Source organism: Rhinolophus sinicus, chromosome 17 (genome assembly GCF_057876585.1).
Source record: "Rhinolophus sinicus isolate RSI-liver-muscle chromosome 17, RSI-T2T, whole genome shotgun sequence".
NCBI lineage: Eukaryota > Metazoa > Chordata > Mammalia > Chiroptera > Rhinolophidae > Rhinolophus > Rhinolophus sinicus.
Genome location: NC_142517.1, coordinates 188245852 through 188266269, shown reverse-complemented (window position 1 = coordinate 188266269; position 20418 = coordinate 188245852). Strand labels below are relative to the sequence as shown.

The 20418-nt window shown below is 42.4% G+C and overlaps 1 protein-coding gene across 4 annotated transcripts in view; it reads left to right on the top strand.

Annotated features, from left to right (window-relative positions):
- KLF7 (KLF transcription factor 7) overlaps positions 1-19838 on the top strand; it is an 84898-nt gene extending 65060 nt beyond the window's left edge. For all 4 annotated transcript variants that reach the window (XM_074341045.2, XM_019726909.3, XM_019726912.3 and 1 more), the window contains 2 exons: positions 6886-7009; positions 13689-19838. In XM_074341045.2, coding sequence (XP_074197146.1) covers positions 6886-7009; positions 13689-13740 — 176 coding nt within the window. In that variant the 3' untranslated portion in view covers positions 13741-19838. The remainder of the gene's footprint in view (positions 1-6885; positions 7010-13688) is intronic.
- The last annotated feature ends 580 nt before the right edge of the window (positions 19839-20418 follow it).

Genomic DNA, 20418 nt, shown 5'->3' with positions numbered 1-20418 from the left:
ATCCATATGCTAAATTTTCAATGGTTAAAGTTAAATGTGGTTTTACCAGAATAAGAGTATAACATATCCTTTATGTTGCTTTGGTTTTTAAATTTTAATTAAAATTAAATTAGAAGTTCAGTGCTGTGTTCATCTCAGCCATGTTTCCAGGGTTCATCGCCACGTGTGGCTGCTGCCGACTGTATTTGCCCCACAGTTGTCAACAGTTGTGGGGTGAAGTCAGAATCCTTTCTCAGTGGTCTCTACATTCTGACGTAGGAGCTAAACCTCACTGAGGACATGGTTTAAGTTTTAGGTTACAGATTTATTTTAGACAACTGTTTTAAGGTAGTGCTCTAGGCTGTGAGGAGTTAACCTCACCTGGGCCAATTATTGTTTATAAGTTGTTTTAGGAATAAAAAACAATAGAGTAAATGTACGTTCTGTAAAGTGATGAGCGCTTTGTGCAGGTTCAACAGCTCAGGTCCTGGCATCCTGTCGACCTTTGGGTCAAGTCAGGGATGAATGGAAAAATCAGCGTGGAGCATGCGTAATGAGTACATACTTATTTTATGCTGGAGTTACGTATATGTGCTTTTGAAATTCTGGAAATACAAGGCCTGGTCTTGTTTTCCATCTATCACCTAATCTAAAAACCTTGAAAAAAGACAATATTTAAGATTCAGCTGAAAATTAAGAGGAACTTGGAGATAATTTCCCAAAGCAGAGTTGATAACTTGGGGGTATGTTTCAGTTACAGCACATACACCCGAGAAGGGATTGCCGAGCCATGGAGCAATGTTTACTGCTTACCCTTTCTCCAGGGTTCAGAAAGCTTCGTGACATTTTCTCTTTCAAGGTCTTTATTCCCCAGGTGGCTGAAATTCTGTAGTGCTGCCGAGTGCCTTGTGAAAGCAATTGATGGGTCTTTCCCGATTTCCTCTAAATATACTCAGTGGCAATATAAACCCATTACAAAGTATTCTTTCCTCCTTTCCATTTTGCTTTTCTATTTCCTGGTCTGCAAAATTTCAAGTTCCTAATCCAAGTCTTAAACAGACAAGGACCTTGACATGTCCAGATAAGAGAAATCCGGTAACCACATTTGAAAATAGAAAAAAAAAAAATAGATAAAATTAATTTGAACAGAAATCTGGGCATGCGGAAATCCTAGTTTCTTTAGGAATTGGATTAGGAACTTGAAATTTTGCAGATCAGGAAATAGATGCAGAAAATTTGCATTATTGATGTTTATTTTCAAAGGGTTTTTAGACCTGGAATGCAAGAGTGACACATGTTCATATTTCATGCTGCAATCTATATCTTAAAGGCAAATTTTTGGTGCAATATGTTTGACTTATCACTTATGCTCTCCCAAACACCTCTTCCGCGAGAGCCTTTACAAATGAGTTCCATAAAATGACGCACTTGGTTTCCCAGAGGGGATGTTGCTTGGGAGATTGGTCCCAGATGTATGATAAAGGTTTCAAGAAGATTTTCAGGATACTCATTTTTGAGACGTGGACAGATAGGGAAGAAGTGGAAAGTGATCTTTGATGGTGAAGGAATATTTAATCCATTGTAGTGTTCCACATTTTAGTCCCTGTCACAGAAGAGTGGCCAGGTTTAAACAAGGAAACAAACAAACATGTTCTCCTCGTAAGCCAGTTCAATACCTAGAATGAGAGAGACTGAAATCACACAGGCTGTCCTGCCCCTCTGTGAGTACTTGGGTCTTTGTTGCAAATCACGATGCTGTATTCACTTAATGTACCCACAGGATTGAGCCAGGCCCTGCCTGAGTGCTCTTGGTAACACAGTGAGCAAAACAGATGCCTGTATGAAGCTTGTGCTCTGGTAGGGGAAGCAGACAATAGTACATACAAACAATACACCATCAAACTTCAAAGTGATCACGTGGTGTGGAGACGGTGACAGACTCTGCTGTTTTACAGAGGATGGTGAGAGGGGATCTCTCTGAGGAGAAGGCATTTGTGCAGGGATGTGAATGAAGTGAGAGAGCCAGAGTTCCAGGCGGCGGGAAGAGCAAGTGCAAAGGCCCTGAGGTGGGGGCATTCGAGATAGGCCATGGTGAATCCGGGAGGGCGCAGTAGGAGGTGTGGTTAGAGAGGCGGCTGAGGCCAGATCATGGAGACTATACTACAGAGGGCCTTCCAGGCTTTTCACTTGTATTCTGAGAGGGATAGGAAACCACTGGAACATTTACATTTGAATTTCTTCTTAACCTTTTTTCGGTCTTCAACTTATTTGTCAGTCTGCTGAAGCCTGTGGAACCTTTTGCAGAATAATGTTTTAAAGGCATACAATGAAATCCAGAGGATGTCAAAGAAACCAATTATACAGAAATATAAAGAATAAGGTCCCCTGTAAAGGACACACATGTTCTCATTTACATTTTCAAAGGATTGCTCTGACTGCGGTAGGGAGAATAGACAGAGGGGGCTAAGAGTGGACGTGCCGAGGCCAGTGAGACTGGAGCCACGCTGTTTTCATTTGTACCAAACGGCAGTAGTCTCTGACATAGGGTGTGCACCAGAGGTTTTTGAGTGCAGGAAGAAAAAATTTATAACTTCTATTTCTATTTAAATTACCCTAATTCTTATAAATGTCTATGTTGAATAGAAATTTAGTGCACACTTTATAAAATCCTAGTATGTTAGGACATGAGTACATGTATATAATTCATGAATAAATCCACATATACTGGAAGGACATGTTAAATATTGTGTGTTTTTGATCAATAAATGTAATGATCACAACAGAGGGAGGATTACTCCGTAAGAAACTAAAAAATGCCCCATTGGTTCTGACCACGTTGCATTTCAGAGGCCATTTTGTGGGAGAGCATGAATTCTCGCCATGATTCAACCTTCTAAATGTCAGTCCTGTTTTTCAGGCTTCCTTAAATCTCTTTAAGGGCCCTGGTGTGGTTATAAATCTATTTATACCTGATTAGACTTACTGTCACCTTAGAGGTGACATGGACTCCCCCAGGGAAACAAGTTTCCTAGGATTAATTTCCAGATAGGAAAATGAGTTGCTGATATTCCTCCTAAAAAGCAGGGGTCCTGAAGAGTGTCCTCCACTTCTGGCGCTGCGGGCGCCCCGTCCATCCACTTTGGGTGGTGCCTGCCTCGATTCACACACTCCTTCTGGACTTGAGTCCTGATGTTTGGCGCCTCATACAGGCTGTCTCACATAGACCTACCTTGAACATTTTCACTCGCTCCTGAGGTGCAGGGAGTGGAATGGGGACATTATTCTGGGTGCCATACAGTATAAGGTTGTGCAGGGGTGTGATATTTTCTGTTCTGTACCCAGGGATAATACAGAGTGGAGCAAGGAGAGGAGGCAGGGTGAGGTATAAGCAGATTTTGCATGACATTTGCTCCAATTATGATTGAACTGCCTATTTCTCGTCTTTCTTTTTTCCTTCCTCCCTCTTTTCCTTCCCTCCTTCTCTTCCTTCTTTCCTTTCTTGCTTCCTTCTTTCTTTCCTTCCTTAAAAAGACTTTCTTTTATAAAGAAAGAAACCTAAGTCTTTTATAAGATGAGCAGAAATCTTCAGGTAGGCTGTCAGGATGAAAGGGCCTTGTGGATATAGGTGGTTCTTCCCCCAGGATCAAGCAGTGGGTGCTGGTGTGTAGGGAGATGTAATCTTGGCCATGCAAAATACTGACATAATTTCACTGACCTGCCTTGTGAGTAGAAATTGGTTTGTGGAAGTTGATACAGAACCTGGAAATGGGGTCAGCCTAACCCCACTATTCCTGAGTCTTAATTTTCAGTCATGTTTCCAATTCTATATTTTCTTTCTGCTCCTCTGATTTCTTAACCCAGCCCATTTCAGGCCCTGCTCCTTCATTTGGCTGAATTCTTTCTTGGTCATTTTAAATTTCTTATTAGCGAGTATTTGCAGAAATGGCAACTGGTAGGTAAGTTAATCAGACATTGGAAAAATAGCTTGATGAATCAGTATAGTATAACTTGACTAAACTCTCAGGGTACAAAAGGACTTGTCCTCAGGATGGTTCTGTAAAGCACCTCCCTGTAAGCAGGAAACCGTGTTAGGGCACAGGCTTCGGAGTCAAGTCGGGCTCCCTGTGGTTGCTGTCTACAGAGTGGACAAAAAGGGACACTGAAATAGCTACTGGATAGGATAGTTGGTTTGTGCCAGAATTAACTAAGAGCATACATTCTCTTCTGGGATATAACTAAACCCTTGATATTTATTTATCAAAATAAAACTAATTTAAAAAATTTCACAAGCAAACAGTTTGAAATGAAAAACAAAAGTACCCAAAGACATGCACTTTCATCTCCTTCCTTTTCTCTCTGTCCTTCCTGTGTCCCTCAGACTGTGGTTGCCTGTGATGAACACGTCAGTTCGATTGTGGGATTGATTTTAGGGGACTGGATGTCTGCTTGTTGCTGTAGAATGTCATGGGATTTCCAGGTGCCTTGTGGCACTTGGGGGTGTGTTTGGCCCCATGGTTCCAGGAACCTCCAATTTGACTTGGCATTTGAAGGCCTTTGGGAATTTCTAAAGTCTTTGCTGCCTCATTTTCCTTTTGTTGTTGGTGGTGATGGTGGTCATGTCAGATTTCCTTGAAGTAACAAAGGTGCATGGGTCATCAACAGCATTAAGAAGGAAGCCAGCACGCCTCTCTGAGAGGGCACTTCTCTCTCCAACCGGGGTCTCTTATTTTCCCCTTCAGCACCCACTCGTTCAGAGCAGATCTAAAGAATACTCCGTTTTTCTGGTCCATTCTCCATCAATACACTGAGAATATCTTTTAAACTTAAATGGACTCCATTTTCCAATATGTAGGTTGCCCAGCATGACGCCAGACCCATCTGTCTGGAGCCTGAGCTCTGAACATTTTTATTGACATCCAGTGAGACCTGTTTCCTCACCAGCCCCCGAGGACACAGGGGCACTGGGGAGGAAAGGGAATTCAAATGCATTGAATATTTACCTGTGCCAGGCATAAGAAACATGTTTAAACACGACAGCTTATTGAAACCTCACAATAAATGTAGGAAGCTCACCCCCATTTGACAGATAAGGATACTGAGGCACAGTGTCTGTAATGAACTCAGAAAGATCCGAGGTGCTACCTCCAAAGTTGATTTGACAGTGCCACTCTTCACTTTCTCTTCAGCAGGTGCACTTTTCTAAAATTTTGGCTTAAAGGATCCAGAAAGTGAACTTTTAACACCACTCAGTGATTCTTTTTTTTTTTTTTTTTTTTTTACTGGTTTCCAAAGCTGAATGGATTTCCTCCTGTGCTTCCAGCTCTCCTTCATGTCCTCCTGGTTCCCTTAAAAAGAAATGCCCCGTATCTCATTCCTCTTCTCTATGGGTCTTATAGAGCAGTGGCTCACTAGGGCACCGATTTAATGAAATAAAATTTTCAGTCATGTTTGGTTTGATTCTAGGTGATACAAATACAGAATTGTGAACACTTTGTAGTCAGGTTTAAAGGGAAGAAAAAAGGTGGAAAGAAGAAAGTGAGTCAAGTATAGTCCTGGGCAATGTCTACTTAAGTGCTGCCCAGTGAAGAGCTAGCTATTAAAAACAGAGAAATAATAGTCCTCGGGCACTTGTGGACCCTGAAATTTGGGGTTTGGCAGTTTATAATATTGACCAGTTATGTGAGTCTTCCATGTTCCAGGCTCTGTTCTAATGAACAGATAATACATATTAACTTACATAATATTAATTTATGCTCTCCACACTCCTAAGAGGTACACCCTGTGATCGCTGAGAAAACAGAAACACAGAGAGGTTTATTAACGTAGACAGTGAGGGTCTGAACTGAAAACTGAGCTCAAAAAGGTGGGCCTCAGAGCGCACGACCGCTGTGCTCACCTGTCTCTCAGTTGCTGGCTCAGTAACGCGTGATTGCATGGGGTTTTAAAGATTATTTTTATTCTTAATTCAAACCAGCAAACCATACAGTTGGAAGGGTAAATATCTGTCATGTTTGGTGACAGACATTGATGGGTTTACAAGAAAAAAAAGTCTGAGGAAAAGTCGTGTACTTTTTCTTCCGTATCCCTCCATCTGTATTTACTGTGCGAAAAGGTCACTTGAACACAAGAGCTCGAATTTCATGCGTCGAAGCAGCTTTACTGTGGCTGAAATCTCGCTCTACACATTGACTTTAAAAATATTTTGTTATACTGTGAACGTTCTCTCTAATAGGAACGCGCTGGAGTCATTAAGTTATGGGCTTCTTAAATAGGACGGGGTGAGTGTGTGGCATACAAATGCCAGCAACCGTCAAGTGATGTTTGTTTGTTTTGCTCTCAGAGTGTAGCCCTTTCTCGTGACCGTCCACTGCCATTTACTGGAAGGAGCAGTGGTTCTGGGAGACCGGAGCTGTTTGCCTGGTCAGGCAGCTAGCTGGCTGCAGTTTGTGGTAGCAGGGAGGAGACTAAAAAGGCTGAAATGGTAAATTGCTGTAGGTTCTGGAGAAAAACAGAATTAGAAGCATTTGTGGTTCAGATGAAAATAGCACATTTCCTTTCTGCTTGGACTGTGGGGGTCAAAGTGCTCCAGGGAACAGAAAATAAATAAAAATTGATCCCTCACCAGTCAAGGAAAATGCTTTGACTCTGGGAACTGAAATGACAGCTCCACATTTGAGGATCTTGTGAAACCACTTTTGAAGGTTAAAAATAAATAAATAAATACCAACAACAAAAAACATGGAAAGACTGAAGAAAATGTGATGACCTGTGTTTAGGAAATGTAGTCTTTCAAGAACGATTTCTACAGCTCTCTTCCCAGACTGATGAACAGATAGCAGAATCTGATGAGGTGTGCGGCCCTTTTGTTCCTGTCACTAACCGCGGTTATTCCATCTCTTCTTGCAGGTGAGAAGCCTTATAAGTGCTCATGGGAAGGGTGTGAGTGGCGTTTTGCACGAAGCGATGAGCTCACAAGGCACTACAGGAAACACACAGGTGCAAAGCCCTTTAAATGCAACCACTGCGACAGGTAAAGGATCTTAGCATCTGCCCGGACGGGAGGGAGACGGGGAGGTGGGTGGTTGGTGGGCTGTCCCTGTGCTCTTCAGTTTATCACGAGCCTCTCTCCCAGAGTCTTGGGCCTGGGAATGCCTTTTACTGCTCCACTGAGAAAACCAATGATATAGGGTGCCTTCTGGCATGTAACCCAGGGAAGCTACGAGTTCTCAGTTTAGTTACGCATGTATTTACTGAACACCAACTTTTGGACCAAGAACCGTGTTGGTCCCTGGATATCAGTAAGACACAGTTCCTACCCTCCAGGAGATGATGGACAGGTCATTTTAGTATAATGTGAAAAGTAATAGGATAGAGAAGGGTCACCTGTCGCTGCTGCTGCTGCTTATGTGTTTATTAACATCAGTACCATTTTCCCTCCTCCTTAATAACACGAAAGAGTAGAAAGCCTGCTTACCGGAAAGACAGTCAGTTACAAGGCTTTCCTCTGAAGTATTACTAGAAAGGAATTTACAGAAGAGATTTCCTATTTTCTTTGGGGGCCTGAACCGTTCTTTTTCCTTTGAAAATAGGTACAAAGGTCTAAAAGATGGCGAGGCTTTGAGAATGCATCCTATAATTCAATTCCAAACCTTCAGCATTTGATAGTGGAAGAAAGAGCACGTAGCAACAGATACTACACAAGTAATAGTATCTGACAGCCTTGGCATTATCAACCAATAAACCCCAAAATGGAGACTCTGCAGGCCAAGGTGAAGGCAGGATTAGGTTTAGACATAATCAAATAATGGGCTTGCATCTGAGCGTGTTAGCCTTCTAATCCTATTTCTGTGTTTAAAAGGAAGCTTAAGAAAATTAACCATCTTTTTAATGCAATACTAAAGGTCTCGGTTATGATGAGAAAAATGCTTCTAATACGATAAAAGCCCTGAAAGCCGCAGGGTTCCCCTGCTTGGGCAGCAGCTCGCAGGATGGCAGGAGGGGCACACAGGATGTCCATAGAGGCCTGGGTCTCCGTGGGAGGAAACGCGATGGCTTTTGCATCCTGCCTGCCCGGTCCCCGTGCTGGCACCTCCCCTCACCAGGCCTTCCTCTAGAGGAGTATGTGTTTGTTTGGAGAGCAGGGCAGGGTGGCCAAGTCTCACGGGTGGCCCTTTGGCTTGGTGCTCCTTTAAAATGCTTATAAAGGAGCATTCATGTTTTTCCTCCTTTTTTTTTCCCTCCTTCCTGAAGAGGCTATTTTCCTCTTATCTTCCTTCTTGAAGAACTAAATAAAGCCCCCTTGCCTCCTGGAGCCCAGAGATAACCTCCCACCCCAGGGCCGAGGAAGTACGCTCCATGAAGCTATTGTCTCTCGTTCCTTCGGAGCTCTCTCCTGCAACCCAAGAACACAACCTGTTTTTTAATTTCTATCCCATTACCTAGATGTCCCAGCAGCTGTTCTACAGATTATGCTTCAGTCATGTTTCTCCTTATTTGACATATTCCCACAACTCCCAACTCAAGTTCATTCCTCTGTAGCCCTGGCTACCAATAAAGAAGCTACATAGAGGGTGATTATTTGTCCACAGTCTTTTGAAGGAGAGCATGATATGCACTGGGATGAAGATGAGTCCTTTGTGAGTTGTGAGTTGTTAGAGGATGGTAGTAGGAGGTACACACACGCGTCTCCCATCCCTGAAGGATGGTGAGGCTATTACTTGGAGACGGTGTTATGGATTGCCATAATCCTTGGAAATGGACAAAGAGTTCTTATGGGGAAATTGCTAGAGTTAGTATTTCTTCTAGTCAACTGACTGTGAAATGTACAACTGTTCAGCAGTTGACATATTAAGGTTAAATCTGATTGTTTGTGTGATGTATGTGAGAAATGTTTCAAGCCAACTGGATATTCCAGTGGCGGTGATGTGAGAGGGGTAATTTGGTTAGTTTTGTGCTTCCTTCTCTTCATCAAAATGCACTGTTTTCTGGAGCTAGAAATTTGTTAAGCAGATGGTACAAATTCCGTGACATGGTATTTGGGAGAGACTGTGAGTAGCTCAAAGTTCTGTGGCGTTGACCAATCATCAGTGCAGTTTTGACAATGTCAGAAATGAGGGGTTGGACTCTCATTAGTGTCTCATGAGAGGCAGCACCTGGCGTTTCAATTGCAGTGACTGTGCTAAGAATAGAGCAGGTCTGGGAGGTGGCATCAGGAATTGGAGTGGTCCCAAAGCAGATGAAAGGAAAGCCTGGAGTGACCGGGGAGTTGGCATTCCTGAGAAGACTTTTACCTTCTCAGAGGGCATCTGTAGCCCTTAGCAGGACACTGGATTCTATTGGTACCACGGTGTGTACGAGCATAAGAAACCTACCGCTTGTCTCTCCTTATTTGAGCAATCTGACTACCTTATTCAGAGTCTACGCTAGTACTGGGTTTCCTTTCCTTAAAGCGTGTACCACGTCTAATGTATACTTTTCTTTTGCCTATAGGCTAGGCCAGAATAAAAAAGTACATAAGTGTTCGTTTTGCTAACATTTAAACTCGCTAGAGGCCACAAAAATCTCTGTATTTCTGGCTTTGTCTGGAAAAATCAGACCTGGTAACAGTGGGCTCACATTCCCATGTGGCCATAATTTCCTGGAGCTGAATAGTAATCACTACTCATTTGAGAAGGCCGTATGATCACTAATTTCTCACTGTTGCCACCACTCCTGTGGTCTCCCCACATGAAGGCAGACCGTCAGCTGACATGTGTCATCCCTCTTGCTCTGTTGGCTGCTCTTACAGAGAACAAATAAGTCTTCATATTCATACCTTCTCACAAGTGGAATCAGATACTGCTGTGTGTTTCTTACACTTGGGCCACTGCCCTCATTTACTTTACGTGCCTGACCCCTCAAGACATTGGGTTTTGTGATCTCTGGCTTCAGGGTTAGGTTGGGGGAGAAAGCAGTGAGGTGGCTCTGTCATTTCCCCCCCATCAGGCTGAACCGTGTAGCCCACTGAGTAACCAGCTGCTAGAGGGTGACTCTTTTGTCTGAGCCTGGAGTGCATAAGGCTGCTGATGGAGGTGAAAGGGCTCTGTTTCCACAACGGGTGATATGCAGGCCATTTTTCTGCTGACTCAGCACAGTTATAATCTCTGCAGACTGTGCCGCCAAGATCTTAGGCACTTGAGAGGAGGCCCTTGGATCTCTCATATTGAGTGAGCCCACTTACAGGTGGTAAGAAATACCAGCCAGTATCTAGCTCTTTGGCGCCTTACAGGGTTACTGTTGCTTTCTCCCTACGTGAGTTTAGTGTGCCTTTTTCATAAGCAAAAGAAATGACAATAGGGGGTTTGACGAGTTCTCTGTAATGAACAAATTTCAGTCATTAAGGACCTTCTTATTTAAGGTCATCTGCCTGCTGCGTCATCATAAATACCCTCTGGGGGTATATTACCCTTAGAATGATTCGCGTCTGCATTTCTAGATGCTGAGTTTATCTATTACCTTATACTATTCCTGTGTGGGGCTCAGTAAGTATAAATTAATAAATATTAATTAATCATGACTAAATATCTTGCTGATGTATTGAATTTAAATAAAATCTCCCTAGTGAGGGACCCAGTCTAATTCTAAGTATCATGTATTTCCTAGAATTTGAACAAATAGTGGTGCTAGTTTGATTATGGAAGGGAGCAATTATATTTCATAGCATGTTCAAGATTGGATTTGTTTTTGTCCTGAACTTGAAGGGTAAAAAATAGATGCTTGTACCCATTGCTAGGTACCCAGCCCAGAGTGGGCAATTGGTAAAGGCAGAATAAGTCTAGAACACATACGTGACTGAATGGTTATTTCAAATGAAGTTGTGTATCGAGAACACTATTATCCTCTAAGTTTCCAGCGTACAAAAAGGGAAGGAAAGAGGTTTTGTCTGCTGCCAAGACCTCTCCTTTACTTCTGACCATCTCAAATCCCTCTTGAACAGGCAGGATACTTGGTCTCCACTTTGTAGCTTTCTCACAGGACTTTACTGAGCAAGCCTGACCAGATTAATGTTTGGGATCAGTTTTCTAGTTGCTGCCATTACCAGTTGCCATAAATTTAGTATCACTTTTATGTAGCTTTACAAATTTATTATCTAACCATTTTGGAGGTTAGAAGTCCATCCCAGGTCTCACTGGGTTAAAATCAAGGTATCAGGAGGGCTGTGCTTTTTTCTAGAAGCTCTAAGGGAGAATCCATTTCCTTGTCTTCTCCAGCTTCTAGCGGTTGGGAAGCTGACACGTTTCTTGTCTCCTGACCTCATTCCCCATCAGCAAAGCTGTTGAGTTCTTCTCATACTGTTAATCTCTTTGGTTTTCTCTTTCAATTTCCTCTTCCATTTTTAAGGACCCTTGTGAAGACATTGGCCCCACCCAGATAACCCAGAATAATCTCCCTATTTTAAGGTCAGCTGATTAGCAAATTAATTTCATCCACAACCTCAATTCCCCTTTGCCTTGTAACCTAAGATATTCACAGGTTCCGGAAATTAGGTGTAGATATTTGGGGTGGGAGGGGACCATCTGTTATTCTACCTACAAATTCAAATTGACAGTTCAGCTCTCCTTTCTTCTCAGTCTAAAAAGCAGGTGTGGCTAAGAGCATGGGCTCTGGGGTCAGCCTACTTGAGTTCAAATCTTGGCTTTCCCTCTTTATGACGAATATCTCATCTGGTAATAGCGATACCAGAATGGTACCTTCTTCATAGGGTTCTTGTAAGGATGTTAACTTTAAAAGGGAAATACCCGCAAAAAGAACTTCCCAACTTAGATCTTCTTTCTCTAGGCTGTTGGGATAAAGAAAGGAAGGAGAAAAGGAAGGAGGGAGGCACAGAGGGAAGAAGGGAAACAAAGAACACACACAGTAGGCACTGCCGAGTGTACCTTCAGGACAGGACAGAGCTATGCATGGTAAATGCTAAATTCCCTGCAGGCTGTATTGCTTTTCTGTGTCCCAGTGACGCCAAGTACTTGCTTTTAGAGAAAACGTATCACTGTCGTATAGTAACTCAAATCCCCTTTAGATGGCATGCTAAGGGATCATCCAGATACCTTACTCATACTAAATCAGGGCCTGAAATAAGTGGGTATAATTAGAATAATTATTATTTAACATGTTATTGGATTAGAATGATTACTGCTGTACTTTTCCCATTCTTCTGTGTTTTTTCATTTTACCTTTGCTCTGTTTTGCTTCGTTTCTGTGGAGTTCTCTCCTGCACATGTGCCTGTTTAAGAAATGAACACAAACAGACTGTGTGGAGAATGTCGGGGTCAGGGGATAAAGTGGGTTTTTAGTTTGTTTGTTTTAACAATGAACCAAATAGGAAACCCTACGGATATTCTCCCAGGTACAAGAGTAGCCAGTTTTAGGAGAAGAATCCAGAAGGGAAGCACACACCCAGAGCTAAGAGTGACTGCTGTCTATGTGCTGACTTCACTGGGATTCTGGCCAGAGCCTTAGCTTGTAGGCTGGGGGGGTATGGAAATGCCCAATCTAGTACTTAGACTGTATAGACACCTGACTCAGACTAGTGTGAGCCTCAAAGGGTATTTATTAGCTTGGGTAACTTAGAAGAACAGAATGAGAGCTGTCTTTAGGCTTGGCTGGACCCAGGTTCTCAGACGTCCTTCCAAGTTTCGGCAAATGTCCCAGGGCTGGCTCTCATTGGCCTTTATGGGTCATGTGACTGTCTCTTAGCCGTTCACTATGGTCATAACTTCAGCCATAGGAGGAGGGTCAGCCCCATACAACTGAGTACACAGAAGAGTAGCTATCCAAGGGAAAGCAAGAAGAAAGGGGAAGGCGTGAAGACAACCGCTGCATTCATTCTGAAGGCTGAGGAAGGCACTCAGTGGTGGGCTTTAGGTACCAAGAGAAAGTGGGCTCGCAGATCCGCCTGGGCTCTAATCTCAAATCTGTCATTTACCAGCTCAGTTTCCTTACCACACGCACACAGAAGGGTGTGAATACTTTACCGGGGAAGGTTGCTGGCGATGTTACTGGGGTAATGTTGGGGAAATACCTAGCACATGCCTGCGTGTTATACCATACTTAGTGAACATGGGAACCCTGCTTCATTCTTTTTCTTGACTTGAATGTAGAGTGTCTGTGTAGACCCGTAGGCAGTGTTTCTGGGCTTTAATTATAAAGCTCAAGACTGAAATCTGGGTGTTGAAATGTTAACATTCCACCACTCGATGATACAGGCTAATCATTCTCAGCGTATTTATAGTATATGAGCATGACACGTGTCGTTTCCAAACCATGTGCACATTCGTTTCTTCTTCAATAATGACAATTACGATAATAATAGTTAACACTCACTGAGATCTTCCTATGTGCCAGGCAGTAGTTTAAGCACTTGACATAGATCAGCTCTTCTGTTCCTCACACCCAAGCTCGGAGGTCACTGCTGTAATTACCACCTTTTTACTGAGGAGGAATTAAGGCACAGAGAGGTGACTGTGTGTGCTCATAGTCACACAGCTATGGGAAGAGCTGGGATTTGAACCCAAGCAATCTGACCCCTGAGCTCACCTCCCCCCAACACTGTCTTGTTTATCAGTACATGTGCTGTCTCTCTTTACGGTATGGTTAATCATTTTCTAAGGGGTGATGGAAGTTGAGTTCTTTACCTGGACCTCTCTCATATCCTTGTTGTTTATATTTCCTAGGTGTTTTTCCAGGTCTGATCATCTTGCCCTCCACATGAAGAGACATATCTAAACACCTAAAGGCCAGAGTTGCCATGGCATCGGCCATTGTCTGAAGGAAATGTCATGAGGCAGGGGACTGGACTTCAGGCGGGGACCCATTGCCTCGCAGAAGAAAGTTCTCACTTATAAACCTCTGTGCGTGCACACACACACACACACACACACACACACACACACACCACGCTCAAATGCACAGACCCCCCACACACAAACACACTGTCCTGCACTCAGCTATATTTAAAATATATACATCTATTCTTTATGCCTTGCCCTAGCCAGATGGTAGAAGACGAAGAAAAAGGAAACCAGGTGAACTCAGCAAGGCAGACCGGCTGCTCACTTCAGCACTATTGGAATTATTTCCCGCTGTTGCCAATGGAAATCAAAGAAAATGGATGTGACGTCTCTGCAGGTGGACGGCAGTAAGAGGGGCTTATTTAACTTGCTTCTCAATGCAACTTGATAGGAGAGTACAACGTCTTAAAGTTGCATATGTGTAGCACTAATGTTTCTTTTTAAATAGTTGGGGGAAAATGACCTAGAAAACCAAATTGCAGTTTGGTAGCCAAAATTAACTCTTGGTTTATTTGTCCTTTGTGTGTGAAAAGTCCTACTAGTCCATGCGTCCGACTTCCTCAAAGAACTGTTGATCAGTTTGGTTCTTCTTAGTACCGTTGAGATCTTTCCAGTCGATACCAACGGCCTTAGCAGCGGCAGACTCTGGAATAACACCTTACACCTTTCTGGCCTGCATTTCTCTAGACTTCACTCTTAAGGGAGTTTTCTTTTCTTACTTTTTGACTCTTGCACACCATATGCACTAGGGATTCTGGAAACTTCTAGCATGACTGCAAAGTGGCCAAGAGAATAAAGTCCTTGATGATAAATCACAGTCTATCCCTTGAGCCTCACCTTATTGCCAGTGCTAGATTTTTTCTTTTTAATCTCTCTGTTTTTGCTAATGAAAACTTGAAAAGCTTATTTGGAAGCTTAAATGTTTTATCTTTTCTCCATGGACTAAACCTCTCCAGGACTCTCTCAGCACCTGGATGTCCAGCTCTCGAAGCAGCCAATCAGATGGGACATCACAGTTCTCTCATCCCCTTGAGGCACCATGACCTCAGCTCATAGTGATCAACCCAGTGCTGTGTGTCATTGCTACCCTGTCACCAGTTTCAGCATAAATGTCATAGTGTGAAAGGGCAGCTGCATATTGAACCTAACACCGGGTTATGACCTGACAAAAAGCCAAAAATATCACTCTTTCCAGGAGTGGGGAAAACTGAGGATGCCTCCCAAGTTCAAAACCATCATCCTGTCTTCCTCTCTCATCCCCACTGAGCTCACGTTACCCCACTTGTTAAAACACACCATTCAAAATGCCATTGTGGGAATGAAGGGTGAACATTTAAGGAAAAGGTTGAGATGGTTCTCCCGTGGTCTGTCTAAAAGGAGAGACATATTTCTAATTTTCTTTTTTTTCTGGCTAGACCATCTTGACTTGTGACCTAGAGCACGCAGGATGAACAGAGGGGTTTACATTCCTTACTTCTGATCCCCCACACACATCTACCCGCATTCTTAGCTAGCTGGCACTGGCCTCAACTCCAAAGACTGCCTTTAGGACCATTAAATGGCCTATGCAAGCAAGCGGGGTGGTTATTAGGACAGATTGTATATTTTGTATATTCTGGGACCATCCCTTCAAGACACGTCTAAAAAACAAAAATGGCATTTGGTCCGCACACGGTTGCTGCTCCTTCATACCAGCTGGCTTCCCTCCTACCCTCCTTTGACTGTTTGACTCATTGACTGTTAAAATGCCACCCCATACCTATTTGGGATGCAAAACTGAAGTCTTTAAAAGGAAATAATAATATAAGAACCACAAATACGTTTGTGACAGCAACCTTCAAGATCCTTGGCATTTGGTTTCTGAGCTTTCTGCAACCTTTGATTTCACTGCAATGTTGAAACTACTCGTCTGAGGGTAACGGAGCCTACTTGTCACAAATGCTGTAGCTGCCAATTGGACACTTGGGGCATCCTGAGGTCTGGCCCTTAAACTTTTCTTTCTCTTTTTCCTTTTTTTCTATTTAGACCAAAAAAGACAAAATAATAATACTAAAATAATACACAAAAAACAAAAACATACCAACAACAAAAAAACCACCCTAAAACACATACAAAACCTGCCCATTTGCCGGAGGCAATTATGTATATGTCAGTTGGAGGGTATTTTAAAAAATCAGTTTTATTCCAAAGATTTAAAACTATACATGACTTAGAAACAATTTCTGGAGCACTGCTTGCTGACAATCTCGTAGTTCTCTACTGCATTTGAGTGCATTTTGTGGCCAGTCCATCAGGGCGTACCATGGAATTATATTTGAATGTGTGGTGCATCCTTTCTGGATGAAGGATGCGTGAGGGACCTTGAACCTCAGCTGTATTAAACTGTAGCACCTCCAGTCAGTGCACTAGATGAAACTTTAGACACCCCAGATTTTGTTGGTTCGTTGATTTCCCTTTCTGTAGCAGCCTCCAGCATGAATGCACGCACACACCGGTGATGGCATTAGCCGTGGCTGCCATGATTTATAAATGTTCTCTCCCCAGCTGGAGCTGCTCTTGCCTCTCGAAATGCTATTATTAAGGGTTTATAATACTTAATTTAATTTTTGAACTGACCAATGCAAGGCTCTATTAAAAAGAAAGTGAAAAGAAAAAAAGAATGAAAAAGAGTAATCATTGCTTGTTTGCTCCCTGTTATCATCTGTGGTCTTGAAAAGATCTCATTTGAATGTGGTGGAACAAAGGCCCTTTGGTCTTCATGTGTCTGAACGGTTCGGTAATTCCTCTCTTTTGTATCAGTGAGGTCCTTTGTAATCTGCTCCTGACCTTTCTCAGAGTAGGGTGCGCTCCACCGTGATGGTGGGGATTGCTTGTTTCAGAGTCATTCGTTGACGGTGAGAATTGGCCTGAGAATTTGGTGGGTGCTAAGTGTATGGCTTTGAAACTGTTCTTCTCTAGCCCAGTTGACACCTGTAAATAATAAATAACCAGTCCTATCCATGGGAGTGGGGTAACTCCAATCATTTTGGAAATGGATTTGTGATAAAATGTCCATCATCTCCCAAATGGAAGAGATGGTTGGTAAAGAGCCTGCTGGAGTGAACAGGCTTTCCAAGAATTAACATGAAAATATTTTGCTCCCAAGAGGACCGGTTATTTAAAACAGTGCTTTAATGGACATTTGAAACACGTTAAACTGCTTTCTCCTTTAAATTGTTACCTCCTAACCTTCCAGGGGATCCCAAATTTGAAAGGAAAAATTTGGCCTGGTGTTTCTCGTGGTTGCCCTCTCAAGCACACTGTACCCAGGGTTCAGAATGTGATGTGTAGAACAAGAGTGTTTCTAAGCCATTGACAATTGTCTTTATTTCAAGTTGTGCTTTTTTCTCCTACCACCTGGCTGTAAGTCAGAGACGTGGAAACCTGAAATTATATGCTGCTCCTAGTGACTGGCCTCCTGCCCCACTCATGGTTAATTGGCCCAACTTAATGCCTGGTGGTGATGATTGTTATGTCCAGAAAAAAAGAGATGTTCAGATTCTATGACAAAGCTGCATTTTATAAACATATTGGAGACCCCAAAATGAACTTCATGCTGACCATTTCCTTCTCCTCTGTACGTGCTTCCCCTTGCAAAGCCCTTCAGATGCCCCGTCTCTTCCCCTTCTGCACCTCTTGTGCCCTTTTTACATCTTTGATTGCCTGATTCTAACAGGGTAAAAAGACAGCCAACCTCACACATGATTAGCAGAACTGATTCCTATTTTTAAAAAATCTTCTTTGAATCTAGAAGCCAGAGAAGGTTTTTTTTTTAAGGACTTTTGTTTGGGATAAACTTCCAGATTAGCCATGTCTGTGTACATCAAAGGGGAAATAAATGAGACTTTCAGGGCGGTGCATCCAGTGGCTCAGAGGATTCTGCCTGTAGCCCCCACTCCTGAATTCCATGACAAAGTCGAGAGAAATACACTCAAGTGGCAAGAACAACAAAATCCTAGTGACTCGCTTTATTGGTTCAAAATGGTTTCCTCTATGGAGATCACTTTTTCAAACCTAAAATACAGTGCAAAGTGCATTTGTCTCTCTCGTGAGTTGGTTTTAAGAGAAGGAAGAAGGTAGGGAAAGTCAGGGAGATGCAACACATTTAACTACGAAAATGTGGCTCATTGTTTCTTTTTTTTTTTTTTTAATTTTATAAAGGCCAGCATGTCTGGCCACAATTTGGCACCCCAATCTTTGCCAGAGTGACAATTTATTAAGTAGAACTTGGTTGCAATGTACTTGCAGAAGCTTTCCCTGGCATCTTCCAGAAATGGCCACCTGCCAAGCATGGGGTGGAGGCTGGAGGAGAGAATTCGCATTCTGGGTCTGGATTGAATTTCGGCAAACATGGTGATATCTCAGTTTGAAAACTAGAGAGGCTGGCCTGAGTACACATCAGTGCCTCCTTGATGGCCTACTTTCCTCAGTGAGGATCTTTGGGAATACTTGAGATGGAACAACAAAAACGTGTCCAAGGAAGCAAAAACTGCTTCTCAGTGTGAGATCCCATGACTAACTGCCTGAGGCTTCAGGGTTTTCTCTCGCTTTTAACACTCTCTTAAACCTCCTCTGTTGGTTTCTAATAGATCCCAGAAAAGGGGATAATAAAGCTGCAATTAACTTTCTTATGTGCACCCTTCCGATCTAGTACTGTATTCTTCAGGTGTTTTGCATTTAAGTGTAAGTCCTCGGGACACAGGTATCAAAAATGGAGAGAGAAATTCTAGGCCATCACTTCACAAATATCCCAAACAAGATACTCTTTCCAAACAGGGCTCCCTCTCAGCCGTCATGAGGGAAGGTTAATACGTTCTTTGTTGGGGACTGTTTATACAATTTTTTTCAACTGTGAGCTTTGGAATCGTAAATTGCTTTGACTCCAGCTTCTGTCTACTGCCATAAAATGGACCCCACGTCAGAATAATGAGGGTGGTATGTGTGCGCACACCTAGACATGTGCATATGTACCTACTGTACCTTCGCAGAAGGAAAACAGGCTACTGACGTTTAAGAGGAGTAGCCACCAGTGCCTAATATCTTTTTTGGGGGATGGATGCTTATAATTGCCAGTATATTGAAACCACACTGGGAGTTCCACATAAAGGGGAGGGGCTGCGGGTGGGAAGAGGGGACATTTTAATCCTAGGCCTTTGGACCAGAGACAGAATAATTTCTGCAAATCTAGGTCCTGAGAGGCTTTTGAGCTCATTGGCTAGTTCTCAATCTTTTTTTTCCCCCCAGCATGCATTTTCTATCTATACCCAGACTTAGTTTAATTTCCTTATCTTTTACTTCTGCTTCATTCCAGGGAGGAAAAATACACCTGTTATGGCCAAGATCTCCTTGCTAACACAGAGGCAAAAACAAATGTTTAATATTTTTGAAGCCTCCCCTTCCTTTCCACCATTCTCCCCGAACTCCTCTCTTGCCACCCCCCCCCCACTCCCACCACACAACTTCCCAGCCACCACCACTTTTCTTTTAAATCTCTATTATCCTCTTAACAGTTGGCTTGAAGAAATTTATTTTTGCACTATACATTTTCTTTTTGCCAGATGTGTCTAACAAGTGTGTTTGGAGAGACCTACTCCCAGCCCCCTCCCCTCCCCCACCTCCCCGGTCACATTCTCTCAGGCCTTCTCTGGTATTTATAATATATCACAGAAGTACCCAGTCTTATAGCCCTTGGTTATGCCTTTTTTTGACATTTTATTTTTTTTAAGCTTTTTATATATATATATATATAAATATATTACTTTGTCAAGTTTTTTTGCTGTACAAAAGTCTTAAGATTTAAAACTATTATTTGTATTATATGATGGTGGTATGTTAATGTTACAAAATTATTAATGAAGAAAAAATTTATTTTTGTTACTGGTCTGTTTCATAATTCTTTTTTAAATTGGTATATTGTAAGATATCTATGCAAAAAATGTTATGTGACGCATTTTTATTTAAGAATGTAATATGTGTAATAAACAGTAGAATGTGTTTGGCTTTGGAATGCCTTACTGTATTTCTCTTGAGCTTATTTCACTGGGAAAGAAATATCCTCAAAGAGACACAAATGGGTCTTTATATACCTCATGAGAATTTTCTTTCTCAGAGAGAGAAAGGGAAGGCAAAAGATTGTATTAGGTCATTTTTCTAATGTGTGTGTGTGTGTGTGTACTTTATGGGTTTTTTTTATATTTTTATTTTTTGAAGAGAGGAAAGGAGCAAATTGTTGGAGGTTATGAAAAGCAGTATTTTAGAATGAGGTGGGTTATGGGATGTTAGGCTGAGGAGAGGCTTATTGAAAGCAGTTTATTTGGTGAGAAAAAGAGAAAGTTTGTTCTGGAATAGTGTTAAATAGCATATTTAGAAAGGATACCTTGAAGCAGTTTGTGGAAGAGTGAAGAAGGGCAAAGGTGAGAGGGAACAATTTAGGTGAGAAGTGGGAGGAGTCACTTTACAGGAGATGGTTTGGTGACAAAGTGGGGAAGAGCTGGCGAACCAGAGGCAGAGGAATTATGGGAGTGGGTTTATACATGGTACAAAAAGTTAGGTGCAAATATAAGCTGCCTCAAAC